This window comes from Miniopterus natalensis, chromosome 4, assembly GCF_054644295.1.
Source record: "Miniopterus natalensis isolate mMinNat1 chromosome 4, mMinNat1.hap1, whole genome shotgun sequence".
Taxonomy (NCBI): Eukaryota; Metazoa; Chordata; class Mammalia; order Chiroptera; family Miniopteridae; genus Miniopterus; species Miniopterus natalensis.
This window is the reverse complement of record NC_142084.1, coordinates 30,526,012-30,545,955: the sequence shown is the minus strand read 5'-3', so window position 1 is coordinate 30,545,955 and position 19,944 is coordinate 30,526,012. Positions and strand designations below refer to the sequence as shown.

At 40.0% G+C, this 19,944-nt stretch overlaps 1 protein-coding gene across 1 annotated transcript; it reads left to right on the top strand.

The window, feature by feature from the left end:
• The first annotated feature begins 4,023 nt into the window (after positions 1-4,023).
• On the top strand, positions 4,024-18,884 carry PGRMC2 (progesterone receptor membrane component 2). The gene is made up of 3 exons (XM_016203241.2): positions 4,024-4,441; positions 15,054-15,209; positions 16,634-18,884. Exons 1-3 carry the CDS (start codon positions 4,024-4,026, stop codon positions 16,729-16,731), a joined length of 672 nt encoding a protein of 223 aa, XP_016058727.2. The 3' UTR covers positions 16,732-18,884.
• The last annotated feature ends 1,060 nt before the right edge of the window (positions 18,885-19,944 follow it).

Below are 19,944 nucleotides of genomic sequence, written 5' to 3'. Positions count from 1 at the left end.
AGCCATGTGAAGTGAGGCCCTGGGATAACACTGGGAAGGAGAAAGGCTTGGCCATTCTAGCATCCCAGTCAAGCCTCTAAATTACTCCAGCCCCAGACAATAGCCAGCTGAAACCACATGAGACCCCAAGCAAAATTAGGCAACTGTCCATGAACCCATTCAACCTATAAAACCATCAGAGATAATGAAATAGTTATTATTGCTTTAAGTTACTAAATTTGGGGCGGTTTGTTATACAGCAATAGATAACTAAAACATTACATCACTGTGTCAAAAGGAAAGAGACGCCGTGAGAAATTGTACACAGGTTCCTAAAGCTTCTACAGATTACTTCTATTTCATGGGCCATGCTGAGTTCAAAGGAGCAGGGAAATGCAAGTCTACTACGTGTGTGGGAAAACAAATGAAAATATTTGGTGACTAGTACTTATATGTCCCAGAGAGGTCAGGGCTAGAGAGATATATCTTCCATAAAGGTGAGAAGTAAATCAGTAAGTAGATGAAATCTCAAGGAAAAAGGAGTAACAAAGGGCGAAAAGAACATAGATGACAAGAGATGCTTGTAGATGACCTCTTGGCAAGGGAGGGGTGGACATGCGGAGGAAAAGGAGAATGAAAGAGTCAGAAAAGAAACAGCTACAGAAGCAAAAGGAGAAATCTTAGGATCCAAAGGAGAGCTTCAAGAACAGAATAGTCAAGAAAAGCATAAAAGGCAAAAATTGGTGGTATAGGGAAGGAATGCATAGGAATTCAAAGAAAGAGGTCAGTGTGGGCTGGTGTGGCCAGACATAGGACAGGGGTAGTATTACAGAAGGAATTAGAAGGTAATAGAATTTGGATGGTTGGAGAGAGAAGGGTACTCTCAGTGAGGAAATACCATGAGTAAATTCTTGGAATGGGGAATGAACTTAACAATGGAGGGGAGTGAGACTAGTTATTGTAAAGGGAAATATATCACTGCAATAAAGGGTGTGTCAGGAGTAACAGTAAAAGTGGATTAGGTTTGCTGTGGAAGGGATGGCAGGGAAGCCGTTTGTGGATTAATGGAGGCCTTTGAATGCCAATTGAGATTTCTGAGTTCTTTCCCTCAAATAGTTGAGCATCGCTGGAGGTAGGTGCCCGAATAAAGGAAATCAACATATAGGACAAGTTCTTTCATGTGGGAATGAAGGAAGGGAAGACAGAGTAGGTCAGCAGTCGAGAGTTATTGCAGTATTCAAAGCAGGAATATCATTTGTGAAAGATCATTGGGGGGGGGGGGCAAGAAGTCCCTCCTAGACAAGGTGAGGGGGTTTAGAATGAGAATAAGTTGCTCAGAGGACTAAAAAAGTAAGAGGAAGGGCTTCAAGTGTGAAGAAGCTAAGATATTTATCAAGAGTATAAGACATTTAACTTTTTACTTCTCATGGCAGACATTTGTTACCTACCCAACATTCCCCACCCTACTTCCTTCCTTGAGAGCACAACAATACTGCTCAATTCCTCTATTCCCTCCAAACTAATCAAGGAAAAAAACCCTACATACTCATAATTCAGCTCCAAGGTAAATCCTGTTTGGTCTAAGCCAGTAGTTCTCAATCAGTACCATCTCTATAGGGCGTGTGTGGGGTGAAGAGGGGTTTTCTTGGTGTCACAATGCCTGGGGTATACTACTGACATTTAGTGGGAAGGGACCAATGATGCAAAAGGTCTGGCAATGCAAGCCACAGTCCTGCAGTAAGAGCTGCCAAAAGTCAGGTAAACAGTAACCAATCATGGTAGCCCCTTGCTCTTTGTCAGTTACTGCTTTAGGAAATCGCTAGTGACAGTTCTGGTCAGTAAGATATAAGGGTAGTCTTCTCTAAGGCCCCTGGGGTGGTTTCTTTCTGCTGGTTGATGTTACCCCAACTGTATGACACCTGAGACCACAGCCACCACCTCCTTCCCAATCTCTCTGTTTCCATCATTGGCCCTTCCATTTCCTTTTATCAAGTTCTGAGGCAGTTTTGAGCTCTAACCCTTAAACTTAGGTTGACCACTCATTCAGATTTGCCTGGGATAACAACGTGATTTTACTCCTGTTCTCCCAGTGTAATTAATAGCGCCCTCTTTCATTTCCAAAAATGTTACAGATTGGAAGAGGTTAGATTATATGGTCACTTACTTATTCCCAATTAAATCCTGTTCGCTCTGACTCAAGAAAATACTTCTAAAGCAGGGGTCTGCAAACTATGGCCTGTGGGCTGTTTTTGTACCTCCAGGGAATAAAAAAAACCTCAGTTTTTACATTTTTAAATGACTGAAAAAAGTAAACAGAATATTTCGTGATACCCCAAATTATATTAAAATTTCAGTGTCCATAAATAAAGTTTTACTGGAACCCAGCCTTGACAATTCCTTTATGTATACAGTCTATGGTTGCTTTCTTACTACAGTGTAGACTTGACAGACAACACCGACAATATTCATGTTTGGTCTTCTATAGAAAAGCTTACAGACCCTTGCTCTTAGTGCCACCATAAGTTCTGGTTTTCCTCACTGGTTGCACAAATGGAAAAGGCTAACTGGTTTTTCCATTCTTTCCCCATTCCAATCCTTCATACACTGGCAAATCTCTCTAGAGAAGAGTTCTGATCCTGTCACTTGCGCTTTCATTACCTTTGTCTCCTCCAAAACCGGCAGTATGAGGTCCCAGCCCATCCCTGATACTAAAGACTAAAACCGAGTTTTCCAGACTTTGCTCCTCTGCACTCCTTAAAGCCAGAATGAACCACCTGCTGTCCCTCTAACAAGCCCACTTGCGCTCCTGTCACTCGCCCCCACTGCTTGCCCAGGTCTCTCCTCCGTCTCGTCGGCTCCTCAGGTGAAACGAAAACTGTTAGACCCTCAATACACCTTCCTTCCTTCTTCGCACGGGGAGCGCACGGCAGGTAGCTGTGGGGTGGCGGGTGACTCCGCGACACACAGACATTGACACAGACCAGGGCAGGAGACAGCACGTCGTGCGAGTGAGGTGAAGAGCCGGTAATGAGGCTCCAGAGGTGACATTTAAGCTGGAATGTTAAGGACTCGAGAGACTAAGACTCTGGAAGGGCCACTTCATCCTACGCACTTCTCTGTCACCTTAGGTATGATTTAAGGAATAACGACACCTTTAGACTAAAACCGGAGAGAAAATTCTACAACAGCAGCCTTGGCCCAAACCATCAGGGAATGGCTGCACAGGGCCAGAGAGGACAGCCTGTAGCTCCGGACGCCAAACCACCCCGGTGCGTGCTCCGCTCACTGTCTCCGCGCCAGGGAGACCCGCGCGTCTCCGAAACTTCTGGGCTGCAGCTTGGTCTGCGCGCCCGCGTCCCCAGCTTCCGGGCGGGCGCGAAGGAGCCCAGGGGAGAGGCGCCCCTCACCAGTTTGTGCCAGCAGTTAAAACTCTGTCGCGGCCTCCCGCAAAGCCGCCAGACCGCGTCCTCAGACAGGCGCCCCCGGCCGGGCCCCACCTCCGCTGCCGCTTCGGAGCACGTGAAGCGCACGGGCGGAGCGACAGCGAACAGGCGGGTATTCGCGGACGCGAATCCAGAGCAGGGAAAGGAAGCGATCCCGGGGCGCACGCGCACAGCGAGGGACTGGGAGGAGCGAGTCTCCAGATAGGGCTGCGGGGAAAGGAGAGCGCGTGGCGCTCCGGCACCTGCGCACGCGCCGTGGTCCCGCCCCGCCCATACGCGCGCGCGCGCGCGCGCGCCCCTTGTAGCTTCCTTTCTTCAGGCCAGCCGCCCTCTACTATTTCTGGGAACCTAGGCCAGGAGCCGGAGCGGGGAAGTGTGGGGCGAGGTGGGCGGGGCGTCTCACGCGAGCGCGGTCCGCAAAAAAGGGGAGGGGGAGGGAGATCCTAGACAACGTTTCCCCGTCAACACCCAATCAGGAGCAGGCCTGACCCCGCCCCCTCCCCTCACGTTATTGGCTGGGAGGCGCAAGATGGGCGGGGCTGGCTGTGGGGTTGGGGCGGGCCGGGGGCGGGGACAAGGAGGAAGGCGCTGGCGGGCAGTGATGGCGGCGGGTGATGGGGACGTGAAGCTAGGCACCCTGGGGAGTGGCAGCGAGAGCAGCAGTGAAGGCAGCAGCGGGAGCTCGGGCGGCTCCGGAGCGAAGGCAGAGGGGGGCGGCTGGGCAGCAGCGGCGTTGGCGCTTCTGACGGGGGGCGGGGAGATGCTGCTGAACGTGGCGCTGGTGGCGCTGGTGCTGCTGGGGGCCTACCGGCTGTGGGTGCGCTGGGGGCGGCGGGGTCTGGGCGCCGGGGCCGGGTCGGGCGAGGAGAGCCCCGCAGCCGCTCTGCCGCGCATGAAGAAGCGCGACTTCAGCTTGGAGCAGCTGCGCCAATACGACGGGTCCCGCACCCCGCGCATCCTGCTCGCGGTCAATGGGAAAGTCTTCGACGTGACCAAAGGCAGCAAGTTCTACGGCCCTGGTAAGGAGGACCTGGAAGGGGAGGGGAGAACCCCCTGCAGCGCTACCCCCTTTTGATGGGGAGGCCCCTGGGCCCCGGGGTTACTTGGCCCAGCCTTCTCGAAGTCTGGACCTCCGCGCCTTGGCTGCCGCACCTGGGACGGCCGACCCCGCACACACCCCCGGCCGCTGGCACCTCCAGCTTGTCCCCTGAAGTCGGGGACCCAGTGTTGCCCCAGGATGCAGCTCTCTGCTTTCATTTTAATCCCATCCCATTTCTCTCCGCAGCCTTTTTTGGGACTGAATTTTTCAAAATCCTTTTGGTTGTCGCCAGTCACGCCTGGCCCCTCAAGCTTTGCCGAGCTGTCTGACTCCTGGGATGGGTGGGGGTAGGAGGCAGGGGAGATTTCTAAAGGAGGGGCCTGAAGTTCTAGTCTAGGCCCTGTAATTCACAGCTTTCCTTTCTTTATTCTTTTTGCCACTGATCGCCCTTTCCCCACTACTACTCTCCGTAAGGCCACGTTTTAGTACACGTAGTTCCAAGTCCCAACCCTGTAGTCTGAGAAGTCTGGGCATATAAGCAACACTTCAGACTTTTTTTTAAAACCAGTTTTTGTATGGAGATGCTTTCCAAGATTAACAATGTATGTGGGATGAGGACAGACCAGAATGAAGATCTTAAGAAAGACTAGCAAGGGTATTCGCCCAGAGTTTTGGGGGTGGAGCTCATATACCCAGCAGGCATGTGAGTCTGGTATGTTTTCTCTCTCTTTTTTTTCTTTTTTTGTAGTACGAAGGCAGGTATTCAAACACACGTTAATAATGACTTACTCTGTTTTCACAGAGGAGAAAAAAACTTTAAAAAGCCATAAATTCATACCCCCCATGCACCAGTTCTGCAAGTTAAACATATTTAGAGCTTTGCTTTCAGAGAACCGTGTGTGTATGGTAGTTGGTGTAGAAACCCTTCTTTTACTATGCAGTTATAGCATACATTTCAGTTCAGACTCATGGATCCTGTTGGTGTACCGTAAAATTGAGCAGCATTGTACATCCTAGTTGTGTAGTAAGTCTAAGCTTAAGAAAAGTGACAGTAAAAAATTAGTAATGAAATTAGAGACCTAGAGTGAGTTATTCAAAAAGAGTACATCCAGGTCTTAAAGTCAAGGGGGTTGGCAAGTCTTAAAGATAAGTTGGTTTCCTCTGTGATTAAGTCTGTTGGTGCATGAGATTTATTGACACTTGCTAATATATACTTCTGATTTCAGTGCTTTGTGGCTGAAAAAGAGTTTAGAAGTGCTTTGGTTTGTTGTTTGCTAATTAGAATAGAGATAAGGAATTGGAGATTTTATGTACTGAACTTTTTCTTAGTTGCTTGTAATTTTGTGTGTATGTCTACATTCAACCACACTAAGTCTTGGCTTGTAAAGTATATGCTTCTAGTTATACAAATATGAAAAACAGATTGCTTATGTCAGCTGAAATGGTTAATACTTTTTCTGTTTACTTAAGAGCATGTGAGACAAGAAAATAGGGCCAAAGTACAGTATTTAGATGCACAGACCAAATTAAATACAGTATGTAATTTTTTTTTTAAATCAGGCTTTACACAGTATTTTGTACCTAAAGTTTTTCCTCCATTGATATTAAAATGTGTGTTCAGTGATTAGAAATTGTGTTCAGGTTTAGATTTTTAATATGGAGCTTACCCAACTAAAAGATCTGCCATTGTAGCCCTTGTCTAAGCTGACAGTGAAGCAAACAAAGTTTTAGTGCAAGGAAGCATATTTGTCCTCACACGTTATGCCTTGCCACTATCTGAAAATAGCTAGGAGAGACTGTCATAGACACAGTTTGGCAGCCTCCAGCGGCAAATGTTCTGCAACAGAAATTAAAAATTAAGATAAGAGTCATAGGTGTAATGTAGATAGCCTTTGTGTGGCTTGAGCAGTGAGGGGACTCCTCAGATAACAACGGAGAAGTCAGTTTTAGGTTAGCTTCTACCGATTCCCAGCCTAAGAGTGATGGTCAATTATTTTGTTGTAGGTATTTATTGATCAACAATCTAATAGAGATATTTGGAATATTTTATTATTGAACCATAAAGGTAGCTGGATCATCTTATGCACTTGGAATATGTAAAAGATGTAGCACTTTGCAAAAGTCTTGAAGCCAAATTTCTGACTATAAAACAGATATAAGTTCTGTTTTGGTTTTAATTTTTATTTTTGTCCTCAAATTAATTAAGCAGTTCTGTAGCAAAATAATTCAGAAGCAGCAATCCTTATCTGAGAATCTGAATAGCTTGAAAGAATGACCTAAGGGCTCCAGAAAGCCTAGTTTCTATGCCTAGCCAGTATCTACTCCCATTTTTCAATAATGGTTTTAGAGTTAAAGAGTGTTTTGAGTATTTTTTCTTTTTTCTATGTTGAAGATACTTTTTTGGTCATTTTTAAAGTTCAGATTCTAAAAAAAAATTAAATATTGACAATTTAGTGGATATGCACATGTTGGCCAACAGTTGACATTGACTACATTTGTCAATATTAAATTTAGTAACAGTTCGGCCAGCATGTGAGGAAAGTGGTCATGTGAGAAATAGTGAATGTGGGAGGAGAAAGGAAACCAGATTTGTTGAGCACCTACTACATTGGATCCATTAATTTGTCATCTGCACAATGCCTCTGAGTTTAGTAGGTATTCCTGTCCTTCAGATGCAGAGTCTGAGGTTTCGGTATTCTGGGTAAATTTTCTTGGCTCACACAGACATGGCATTCAAATCCAGATATATTTGACCACAAAGGCTATCTACACTATTTCAGGTAAACTGATTCTTGGGATAAGCTTGTAGACAATCTATCTTACTGGGTTGTTTTTTTTTATACCCTCTCCTAGTTGCCATCAGTATCTCAGGAGAATGTCCATCCCGAGGACTGTATACCACCTGCTAAGTCATCCGGCCTGGCCCTGCCAAGGCAACTGCAGGCGGGACTTGAAATTCAATAAATTTAATTAAATATATAACTGAATATAGCAGGATAATTTTTAAGTTGATAATTTTGTATGGCTTGCGAATGATGTTATAAATATCCAAATGACCCTTCGCAGAAAAAGGTTCCCCACTCCTGATTTAAAGCTTCAAAGAAACACACTTCCATAGCTTTATGTTGTACTGTCCAGTATGGTAGCCACAAACCATATGTGACTTTTTAAATTAATTAGATTAAATATAATTTTGAATTGAGTTTCTCACTCACACTACCCACATTTCAGGTGTTTGGTAGCCACATGGCTACCATATTGAACAGTGAACTCCATAGGGCATTTCCATCTCTGAAGATATTCTCATTTTGCAAATGTGGAAACAAACTCAGAGGTTTTGCCCATATATCTAGTAAAGGGCAAAACTAGAAATCAAACCCAGTGAACTGGCTTCATAAGCCATCCCTTCCCATTGTATCACAACATAATTTCACAGGTTTCCAGAGTCAATAGATTAGGAAGATTCAAACAGATAGTCTAATTTTAAATAATTTGATTTACTATTACTGCAGTAGAACTCTACTAAAAACTGGTTTTATTCATTAGGATGACAAGAGATTTTATAACTTACCTTTCTAATTGTTTATCCCACGTTTCTGAGATTTAAATATATTGCTTCCCCCTTACTCTGTGTAGAGTATTTTGATATATACCAACACTGTATTTTCTTCAACTTAACTTTTAAATTACACTGAAAAGAAAAATAAGTCATACACAAGAAATCCCTGATGAGATGTCTGATATTTGGGAAGTTGGGGAAAGGAACACATGTGCGTTTTAAGTGTTTTTCCTTTTTTTGAACTTTATCTTCAATATGTTCACTTACAGTTTACAAAACTGCAGTTGAAGCAAGAGTTGTGACATACAGACCAGGCCCAACCTAACCTAGTCCTTCATGGATGTGCTATTGACACTATCCCGCTCCCATCCCAGCTTCTTGCTTTGAGGCCAACTGGTCTGTTGTTAGGGCTTAATGCCCATTCACATCCATTACCTACCTGTAAAATAAAAGGATCAGCTTAGTTTTCTGATGAATTTTAATAGTCTGCTCAAATGTATACGTACCAGTTTTTTCCTCAGTACCTACATGGTTGTTTCCTCTGAGTTCAATATTTAAGGGAATTGTATTTGTGTTAAATATTATTGCAAGGTATAAAAGTATAGCTTAAAGCATGTATGAGGGCCTAAGATGTTTAGAGCTGGAAGGGTAGATTTAGTAACATCTGGAGTTAGCCATTCACATTCTTTTAATAGTTTTCAATCTATGACATAGCCCACTCCTCCCCTGACCCCATACCCATGACAGACATTACTAAATAACTGCTGTACGCTTAGAACCTGCATCCTGTCTCAAGACCTTTAATGAAGATTTCAGCTTCATTTTTAAATAGTACGGAGGAGTTGCCTGGATTTCATTACAGTGCTACCTCCTTACTAGTTTTCAGATTTGACTTCAGCCTTCATTTGATTATTCTTTTTCTATCCTTTTACTTTTAATCAATATGTGTTATGTTTTATTTTTCCCTTATAAATAACCAATAGCTGTATTTTTTTCCCATTAAATCTGTTTTCAACACTATGTCTCTTAACAGCTTAGTTTAATCGTTCTGTTTGTTTTCTCATTACTAGTTATTTAGATTTATTTCTGCCATCTTATTATTTCTCTTTGTCATACTTTTCTCTTTTTCCCACCTTTTTCTCCTTTTCAGATCAATTTTTAAAAATTATTTCACTTTTTCTCCCCTACTGATTTGGATGCATTCTATTTCTATTTAAGACACTTAACTGGCATTTGACAGAATATTTCTTTTTTTAAAAAAATATATCTTTATTAATTTCAGAGAGAGGAAAGGAGAGGGAGAAAAAGATGGAAACATCAATGATGAGAGAGTCATTGATCGGCCGCTTCCTACACGCCCCCGACTGGGGATCAAACCCGCAACCCGGGCACGTGCCCTGACCAGGAATGGAACCCCGATTGCCTGAATCCTAGGTTGATGCTCAACCGCTGAGCCACACCCTGCCAGGCTGACAGAATATTTCTTAATAAATATACAAAACTACCATGTATACAAATGGATGGTGGCCCTTGGAGTTGTGTAGTACACAGGCATATGCCATAGCTCTGGTTAGAAAGCTTTAATTCTAATCCCTCCCCCAACCTATTTTCAGTGTTACTGCTATTAGACTCTTAGTTCCACTGTATTTTTTCAAACTCCATCCCCAAATTGGTTAAATTGCTATTTCCTTCTAATCAGTAGTCAACAGAGTTATCATTTTCTTTATTCATTGCTGTTTGTTGCATCTTATTTCTTTCTTCAAGGGTTCAGTTTTCATTTTAGTGTAGAACGTCCTATAGTTATTTCATTGGTAGGAAAAAAATCCTGGTTCTGTCGTCCCTCACTCAGGAATGACAGTATAGTTTTAGGATATAAAATTGTAGGTTGTTATTGTACCTAAAATCTTCAGTGGTATTATGTCATTGTCTTCTACTTCTCTTTAAGTTCACTTTTGGTTTGTTTTTCATTCCTTTAATATATTTTTTCCCTTTGGTTATACAGCAGGTCCTCGAATAACTGTTTTGTTCAACAATGTTTTGTTATAACATTGATTAGAAAAAAAATTGATTCCCAGCTGGGGCCACTGTCTGTGGAGTTTGCATATTCTTCCCATGTCTGCATGGATTTTCTCTGGGGACTTTGGTTTCCTCCTATACCCCAAAGATGTGTACGTTAGATGAATTGGTGTGTTTACATTGTGCTGATCTGAGTGAGTAGGGGTATGAGTGGCCCTGTGATGAATGGGGGTCCTGTACAGGATGGGTCTCTTCTTGTACCCTGAGCTGCTGGGATAAGATCTGGCCACCCTCGTCCCTGAACTGGAAAACTCGGGTTGAAAAGAATTCTCTTGTTTTTATTCATCTTTCTTAAATTATGTATAGCTCACATTTATTTCAGTGTTTAATATTGAAATAATGAGTCTTTATTTAGAAGTTTGGTGATATTTTTGTGACCAGAAATTGCCATAGGAACTGAACTCTTGCTAGCTTATGGTAAAATTGGTTATGTTGTATATCATTTCACGTAGAGTTGCAGTTTCCAAGAACCTATCAACGGCATTAAGTGAGGACTTGCTATAGTTGAGACTTTTTTCCCTTTGGGTTGTTTTTTTTTAATTTTTGATTTTAGAGGGGAATGGGTCGGGGGCAGGAGAGGAGAGAGAAAGAGAAAAACATCAATTTGTTTTTCCAGTTATTTATGCATTCATTGGTTGATTCTTGCATTTCACCCTTACTGGGAATCGTACCCGCAACCTTGGCACACCTGCACAGCACTCTAACCAACTGAGCTACCAGGACAGGGTCTCCCTCTTCCTTTTGGAGTTCTGTTCTTTCACTAGGATTTGTCCAGGCAGGAATTTTATTTATTTATTTTAACATGTTCCAGACTCTACTAAATCTGAAGATGTGTGCTACTCATTTATTTTAGAAAATATGAACCCATTATTTGTTCAATTATTGCTTCTCCCATTCTCTATATTCCTTCCTCTAGAGCTCAGATACACATTAGCTTTTCGTTCTGTCCATCATGACTCTTAATCTTTCCTTATGTCCCATCTCTTAATTTCTTAATAATGTTAAGCAGACATACTGTCATTTTTTAAGCTGCTTCTATTATCTTATTCTTGGGATGCCAGTTCTCATATCTGTTAAGTGTACTCAGTCCTCCATGGTGGTTTGTTTCTTCATGTAGTTTATTATTTTCATTGCAAACTTACCTTCAGCAGTTACTATCTTTTTGTTTCTTGGGGTATTTTCTGTGATGTTCCATCAACCCTGGGGTTGTGGAAGTCTAACTGTAGAGTGATTTGAGGTACGTTTCAAAATAGGGCCTAGTGGAAAACAGATAAAACAGTATTTTTTTGCTAGGTAATATATAGTCAAGATAGCACATTTAAAAGGATATATAGTGAAAAATAAGTCTCCTTCCCACAACCCAGCCACCATGTTCCCCTCCCTAAAGGTGGGGAACCAGTTTTAGTATTGTTCCAGAGCGTTCTCTGTAGGTGTAAGCATGTGGATATGTACTTTTCTTCTTCACACTAGTTGTAGCATACTATACAAACCTTTAACAATATTTTAATATCTTGACAGCCTTTCATATCAGTATAAAGAGAGCTATCCCATTCTTTTAAATATATGCATAATATTCTATTATATGAATATATTCTAACAACAGTCTACTGTATCTTGTTATTGCATGGTACTGCTGTAAATGTTAGTGTACATGTCACATGTGAGTAAAATTATAATTATCTATAAAACCAATTCCTAGAAGTAAGATTACTGAGTTTTAGGGTATGGATGTTGTTTGTTTTTAAATGTTTTTATTGATTTTTAGAGAGAGGAAGGGAGAGGGATAGAGAGATAGAAATATCAATGAGAGAAACACCATAGGCTGCCTCCTGCACACCCCGCCCCCCCTCCTGGGGATTTAGCTCACAACCCTGGCATGTGCCCTGACTGGGAATTGAACCCCTGACTTCTTGGTTCATCAGTCGATGATGGACCACTGAGCCACACCAGCCGGGCTAGGGTATGGACATTTTTAATTTGGGCACCTACTTCTAAGTTGCCCTCCAGAGAAGTTGGACCAATATACACTTTCATGAAAATGCCTAGTTTTCACTCCTTTGTAAAAAATGTGATATTAAACTTCTTGGTCTTTCACAGTCTGAGAAGTTTACATTTTTCTTTTTCTTAGTGAAGTTGGTCATCTTCAAAAATTTGAGTCATTTATGTTTTCTGCAAATTATCTGTTCATATATTTGCTACAGTTTTTCAGTCAGGATTACTGGTCTTTTCATGTAGATTTTAGGTGTTCTTTAAAAAGTAAATCAGCCTTTTCTGTGATTTTTTTTCCTGAATTATATGTCTTTTTAGTTTATGGTGTTATAAACCACGCAACATTTTTTGGTTTTATGTTTTCAAATTCAGCTTTTTGTGGTTGCTGTGTTTTGTATCATACTTAGACTTTTTTGCACTGAAGGATTATGTTAAATAATCTGCACTCTCTTTAATACTTCTATGGTTTTGGTTTTTTAATTCCATTTGGATTTTATTTTAAGGTATGAAATAAGGATTCGACTTTTGTTTTTCACAGAAGGCTATTCAGTCATCCCAACACCATTCATAGAGTAACTTTTTTCCCCTCCAAACACTTCTAGTATAACCTATCTGTTTACTAAATTCCAGCAGGTAATATTTAAGTCCATGCTATTTTTTCACCTTAGAATTCTCATTCTACGTGGGCTATGTAAACTGTAGTCACCAAAATACTGGGATCAGTAACATTTAGGTTTGTTACATAAGGGGGTAATGGAATAGGGAGGTATTGCTGACTTCTCAGTATACTTCTGGTTGTATTATGGATGCAGAGAAATGTACTTTAATTAGACTTCAAGTCCTTTCTCTGAGCAACATCCAATTCCAATTCTAGTTCTTAATGTTATGTTCTTCATGGTATTACAGGAAAGAGTAAAGAAAACTTATCAAAACACCTTTCCAGATTAAATGCTCCCTGAGGGAAGTTTTAAACTGTGGAGAAGACAGCTTAATACAGTTTGGAGAGTGGGGAAATAAGTTAATCACTGAATCATCCAAGAGTTAGCAAAACATTTCGCATAGAATTAGGCTTGGATTAGTAACTGTTGACTCACATACACTCTTACTAAGCTAGCCATCTAAAACCCAAAAAAGAACATGTTTTATGAAGTTTTGTTCTTACATTCATTCATTGTTAAGGCCTCCTTAGGGAAGTTGGCAGAGAAGTTTACTAGAGAAGACACTGGTATATATTAATACACTCAAAGATGGAGGGTTTTCTTTTCCTTTTTCTTTTTTTAAATATATCTTTGATTTCAGAGAGAGAAAGGGAGAGGGAGGGAGAGAGAGAGATAGAAACATCAGTGATGAGAGAGTCATTGATCAGCTGCTTCCTTCACGCCCCCGACTGGGGATTGAGCCCTCAACCTGGGCATGTGCCCTGACCGGGAATCGAACCACAATCTCCTGGGTCCTAGGTCGATGCTTAACCGCTGAGCCACGCCTGGCCGGGCGATGGAGAGTTTTCTGATTTCTGTTTTTATAATATTCATCTTCTCTCCTTTTTACCATATATATGTATATATTATATGCTCTTTTGAATTGCTTTTTTCAGTTAATATATATATCATAGACTTCTGTGTCTGTACATACAGTTACCTAATTTTCTTTGCTAGCTATATACTACTACATTAAATTAATGTACTATAATTTATTTAACCAATATCCTGATATAGAAAATTAGGTTGTTTCATTTTTATTAGTATGTGTTTTAAACAATTGAAGTCTTTCTTATCTATACTAAAGTGTAGATTTTGCTTACCATAAGTGAATCTGTTTAAAGTAAAGGGTCAAAATTTAGTTTCTCCTTATTTGGAATTGCAGCCAATTCATTTGGCACTGTGCTAGGCATTGAGGATACAGAGATCAGTAAGACAGTTACTGCTCTCAAGGACACAGTTTGGGAATGGCTCACTCTGTAAGCATATAAATCATGCCATTCTTCCTTAGAGAGGGTGGTTCCTAATTCCTTGGACAAAATGCTAATAATTTTGTGTCAGTCAGAAGAACTGTTCTTTATAGCCACACTGTTTTCCAAAAGTTGTGATGAAAACCATTATATTTTTTAATGACTTTTCATAGTTTATATAGATAATTGTGAGTATATTATGGTAATCAGGTGTTATTTATTTTGAAAATGGGTCATATTTCTTTTTTTCTTTTTTTTTAAATATATCTTTATTGATTTCAGAGAGAAGAAAGGAGAGGGAGAGAGAGATAGAAACATCAATGATGAGAGAGTCATTGATCGGCTGCCTCCTGCACGCCCCAACCGGGGATGGAGCCCGCAACCCGGGCATGTGCCCTGACCAGGAATTGAACCCCAATCGCCTGGATCCTAGGTCGAAACTCAGCTGCTGAGCCACGCCCGGCCGGGCGAAAATAGGTCATATTTCTGATCAGACTATTTATTCAGCAAAGAATTGTTGAACATCACATGGGCTGGGCACTGACGTAGTTAGTGGGGATACCAAGATTATTCAGTCTCTGTCCTCATACAATTTCAACCTACATTGGATAGGAGAAAAAATGTTTAGATCCACAATCACTTGAGTCTTTATATAGTACTTATCCAGTGGACGTTCAGTCAATTTTTTTTAGATGCCACAATTAATTAACAGCAATCAGTAAAGCATCATTTGGAAGCAAACTGGCTTCTAAACCTAACTGCTCAAATAACCTGTTCTCTCTACTACTTCACAGTCTTCATCTTTGAATACAAGTTTTGGGGTATCTGAAATATTTGAAATGTAAGGTTTAAATTTTCAGTGAAAAACTTTCATTTGGTCAAAAGGCAGATTTCCAGGAAATTTCTTCTCATCCCACCTAGTATCTGTGTGTGTTTTGAAATTAAGGTTTCTTTTGACTTTTTCCTTTGAGACACTCTAAAATGTTAGTTATCTAAATAATTTCTTTTTTTTCCCCCCAGCGGGTCCATATGGAATATTTGCTGGTAGGGATGCCTCCAGAGGACTGGCGACATTTTGCCTAGATAAAGATGCACTTAAAGATGAATATGATGATCTCTCAGATTTGAATGCCGTACAAATGGAAAGTGTTCGAGAATGGGAAATGCAGTTTAAAGGTACCTTCATTTTGTTAGCTTCTTTGGAAATAATCTGTGGCCAAAGAAAGTGAATGCTATTTCACATTCTTTAAGAGCCCAAGGATGCCGTATGTTTTCATCATCATCATTACTTGATAGAGCAAAATGATTGTTACATGTGATTTATAAAATCCATATTTAAAAATTGACTTGTTACAAACTATAAGTCTAACAAAAATTGTGACACCTTTAGTGGTATAAGGCTTGTTTATTAATGTATAGTTTTCAAAAAATATATAGGCATGTATTTAAAACTGAACTGAATGCTAATATGATAGTATAATTTATTCTAAATGATTTTATTGATCTTATCCTCGAACTGTAAGGAAAAAATGTCATTTCTCTTTACTATACATTTGTGACATCAATTATTACCACCTATGTGACACTCTGGACCTATGTGTCCCTTGGAACAGTTCTTCTAGCTTCTTGGCACTTGTACTGGTTCTACTACTGTATAAAGCAGTCCTCCTATCTTATCCTCTTGGTTTGTCAGTTAATTCAGTTAACCTAGGTTCAAATTCATAACCAAGAAATAACTGCATGTTCATCAACTTGGACATAACAGTGTTCTGCTATAATACCTGGTGACATAAAAACAGGTAATGTAATAGATCTAAGAAGAGAATTTGATAGAAGAATAGTACATTTTATTTCATCTCAGTTCTATATAAAACCTAATATTATATTTATAGATTTTAAATAATTGTTGGAAACACCCTACATTGCCACCTTGTTTCTTTATAATTTGGGCTGTTAAGAGTTAAAGAACTATGCTTTAAATCTTGAACCCACAGTGCACAATAGAGTTAGATTTCAAACTACATGTCTCTCTTCAGCCTAACCCAAGAGCCTGGGATAAGTAGCTCTGAGATGGGTCCTGGACATGGATATATATTTTCAAAAAGCTCTCTAAGTGATTCTGATGCAGTGTCCTTCATTAAGAAGTGGTAGTATGCCCACCCGACGTGGCTCAGTGGTTGAGCATAGACCCATGAACCAGGAGATCACTGATTCCTGGTCAGGGCACATGCCCAGGTGTGGGCTCGATCTCCAGTAGGGGGCATGCAGGAGGCAGCTGATCAATGACTTACATCATTGATGTTTCTCTCTTTTTCTCCCCCTCTCCCTTTTCTCTGAAATCAATAAAAACAGTTAAAAAAAAAAAAAAAGAAGTGGTAGTATGGAACACTCCTGCAAACCGCAGTTTCCAAGCTTTATAAGTTCCCTAATCCTGTTTTCTTTTGTTCAAGCTTTACATGAGTACAAAGACCAGCCAAGGTGAGCAGTAGGAAAAATTTAGCTTGTTCTATATGATTTCAGAAGAGGCAAATGCCTTCCCTGCTGTATAATGGAATAGTGAAGCATTTTACTGCTACTGATTTTCTTTTGATGTCTTTCAGAAAAATATGATTATGTAGGCAGACTGCTAAAACCAGGAGAAGAACCATCAGAATATACAGATGAAGAAGATACCAAGGATCACAATAAACAGGATTGAACTTTGTAAACAACCAAAGTCAGGGGCCTTCAGACTGCAATTCTTACTCCCTTTCACAGAATGTCCAGCGTCTTTGGGTTTGGTTCACCTGCTGCAAAAAACATCCAACAGATTGTGTACAGCTAAATGAATCTCACTATGAAGTTTTGAAAACTAGACATTATTTATGCTGCCAAACTCATTTGTTGCAGTTGTTTTTAATGTCTGGTTGGGGCTTCATCATCTTGAAAAGAAGAGACAGGGATTTTTTTTACAGAGCAAGAAAGTTATGAGGTTGCTTTTCCTTATTTTTAAAAAATCAAAGACAACCAGATATGTATTTGCTACTTAAGTGTACAAATCTCAAACAGCAAGGGATTCCTATTTCCTGTGCTGTGCTTTTTGTTTTGGTATTGAGGGAGGGAGGAGACCTGGGCAGGAGAGGTGGGGTCCACATCAATTTGAGTAGTTTACGCTACTGAAACATTAAAATGTGAATTCCCAAACTTTTCTTTTTGGGTTTTGTCAGGGAAGAGGAAAATAAAACAACCTTTATTATTAAGAAATCTTTGCATATTAGGAGACAGGATTTCAAGTGGATTTAAGTCAAAGTAACTCTAACAGTAACTAGTTTTCATTCCTCCCCTTCCCCTAGATCAAATCAATATTACTTGTGCCTTATTTCACTTACATAGACTTGAATTATTTTTAGGGAAAGCCCCTATGTGAATTCAGAAGTCATTATAAGCAGCATTGAGACTGAAGTTGGAATCTTCTGTTGACCGCAAAACCTTGATCTCATTCTGTGTATATAGAATGTAAAAGGAATATTCAGTGTTACTGCCATATATGTTAATATACACAAACTTAATTAGCATTGTAATGGCCAAATGCATTCCCCCGTGCTTTTTTCAAAAAAATTGAAAACCAAATCAACAACTCTATCCCCCAACAGCTCCCTAATTTTAGGAGTCTGACCCTCACAGCTCACTAGTGTGGGTGCATGGGGCCGTAGTATGGATGTCGTATGGGTGTGTTTGAGTGTGTGAGAGCACCTTGGAAGGGACTCTGCAGATATGTAAATACCAGTACTGTTTTAATAAAGCATGTACAATAAACCAAAATAAGCTTGAGTTGGACTTTATATATGAACTGTGAGCCAGTGCATAATGATATGGTAGTCAAGAGTGTGCATTTGATTCAAGATAAGGAAAAGTCCTGGAAATGAAAAAGCGAGCACTGGTTAACCAAGTTGTACACATTGTACCACATTCACTGTAACTTTAGGAAGAAATTCCACTTCGTGGAACACTCAAGAGATCTGAGATTATTCAGGTAAGAATTGATATATAAAAATGTACATATTTTTACTTTATATTTTGATGCCAACTGATTATATTAGAAGTAACGGCACTCTAGTTGTTGGACAAAACAATAAAGGATATTATAACAATAGGTATTAAATGTTACTGTTGTTAGTTTGAAAAAGCCCTTATATGTCAGTTATGTGATTTCATCATGACTCTTTGGTTCTTGATTGGGGATAAGTTACACCAAAAAAGACAAATTTTATTTATAATTCATGAGTTAAAGAAAAGCCTCCTCCTGCTTTATGAGTATAATATATGCAGAAGCCATCAAAGAAAAGGGAACTTGTAACTGCAATAATAAGCTAAAGTATGTAAAATACAGCAGGTCCTCGAATAACGTTGTTTTGTTCAATAGCATTTCATTATGAAGTCGAGGAGATGCCATAGAACCTTAACTCTTGTTTATTATATCAATTAGCCTATGGTAAAATTGGTTTCATTTTATCAACGATGTTAAGTGAGGACTTACTGTACTGCACCCTATCATACTCAGTCTTGGAATGTTTTGTAGAAAATGATGGACTTCAGCCAAATCTTAGCTGAAGATTGGTTGTAAAGACTGAAGAGTATTAGTAAATGCTTTGTGTGTTTTTATGTAAAATATTTTCTAAACAAATTTGTTAAAGTACATGTCCTCTGTATTAAACATATATATATTGAATCATTTGAGCCTAAAGTTCAGAAATAAACACACTTGTGAATACAGAAACCCTAAATATTCATGCAGTAAAAATTATGCAGTATGTTAAGAAAAATGAGTAATTTTGTGTTTTGGACTTGAAATAAATCGTGTTCTACAGACAATTCCTCATTTTCAGTTGAGTGTTTCTCATTCTCAGGCAGTATGTTGTTGGGCAGATGTTGAGTAAGGGGACGGGAGCTGTGGTGGTATTGCTGCTGTTTCCCCCTTAGCCACTATTTCCCTAACTTGCCTGATTATTAGAATGACTTGGGGTGCTAAAAATATAAAACCTTGGTCCTCAATCCAAACCCACTGGGCTGGAGTCAAAGGAGAATGGGTCTGGACTCTATTTAAAAGTGCCTTGAATAATTCTTATGATTGGGCATGTTTGAGAAACACCACACTGATCTTTTCAAATTATATTGTCCATCTTTGTCATCCACTTGAAAGAGCAATGGAAATAGAACTTTCTCTTGGATAATTTGGGTTTGATTCCCTGTATTTCATTTTTGTATCACTCCCTAAACTTCCTGAGTTAAAAATCAGTTTCACATAAAAATCTATGTGATTGAAAATAAATTTTTATTCAGATTTTTATGTTTTGAAGGTATCTCCAATTTGGCATATGTTTCCCAAATAATATCTATACTGTGTGTTCTAGTCAGTTTCTCTCTACAAGGCAAAGAACCCATTTAGATACAGATTTTTAAAACCTTGACTGGGGCTAAGGCTGCTTATGTTTTCCTGACAGTAATTCTATATGTTTTTAAATTGCTTTGAGCATAGTGGAAATAAGTCAGATTATTACAGTGATGGGTCTTTTTTCTCTAGTCAGTTAAAAGCAAATGCTCATAGGTGGCTTTTGTGTAGGTATGTTTCATTAAGGTCAGCTATCAATTTGGTATGTGATATTGGTCACAGATTATGACATATTTGTTGTGGCAAGAGAGTTCAAATAAACTTGACTGTTTTTAGAGAAGACTCATCATCCCCAGGCAATGTCAGAGAAGCCTGTGTGTCCTCACCACATTCCTGTGAGTCACATTGAGACACTGCGCTAGATTTCAGCTTTGCGTTTGTTCTATCACTAGTGACAGCATGTTCGGCTCACTGTGATGACTCCATTCAAGAGAGCACTTGAAGTGCTGTGAACACTCAAGAGAGTGTTTAATCTCAAGAGAT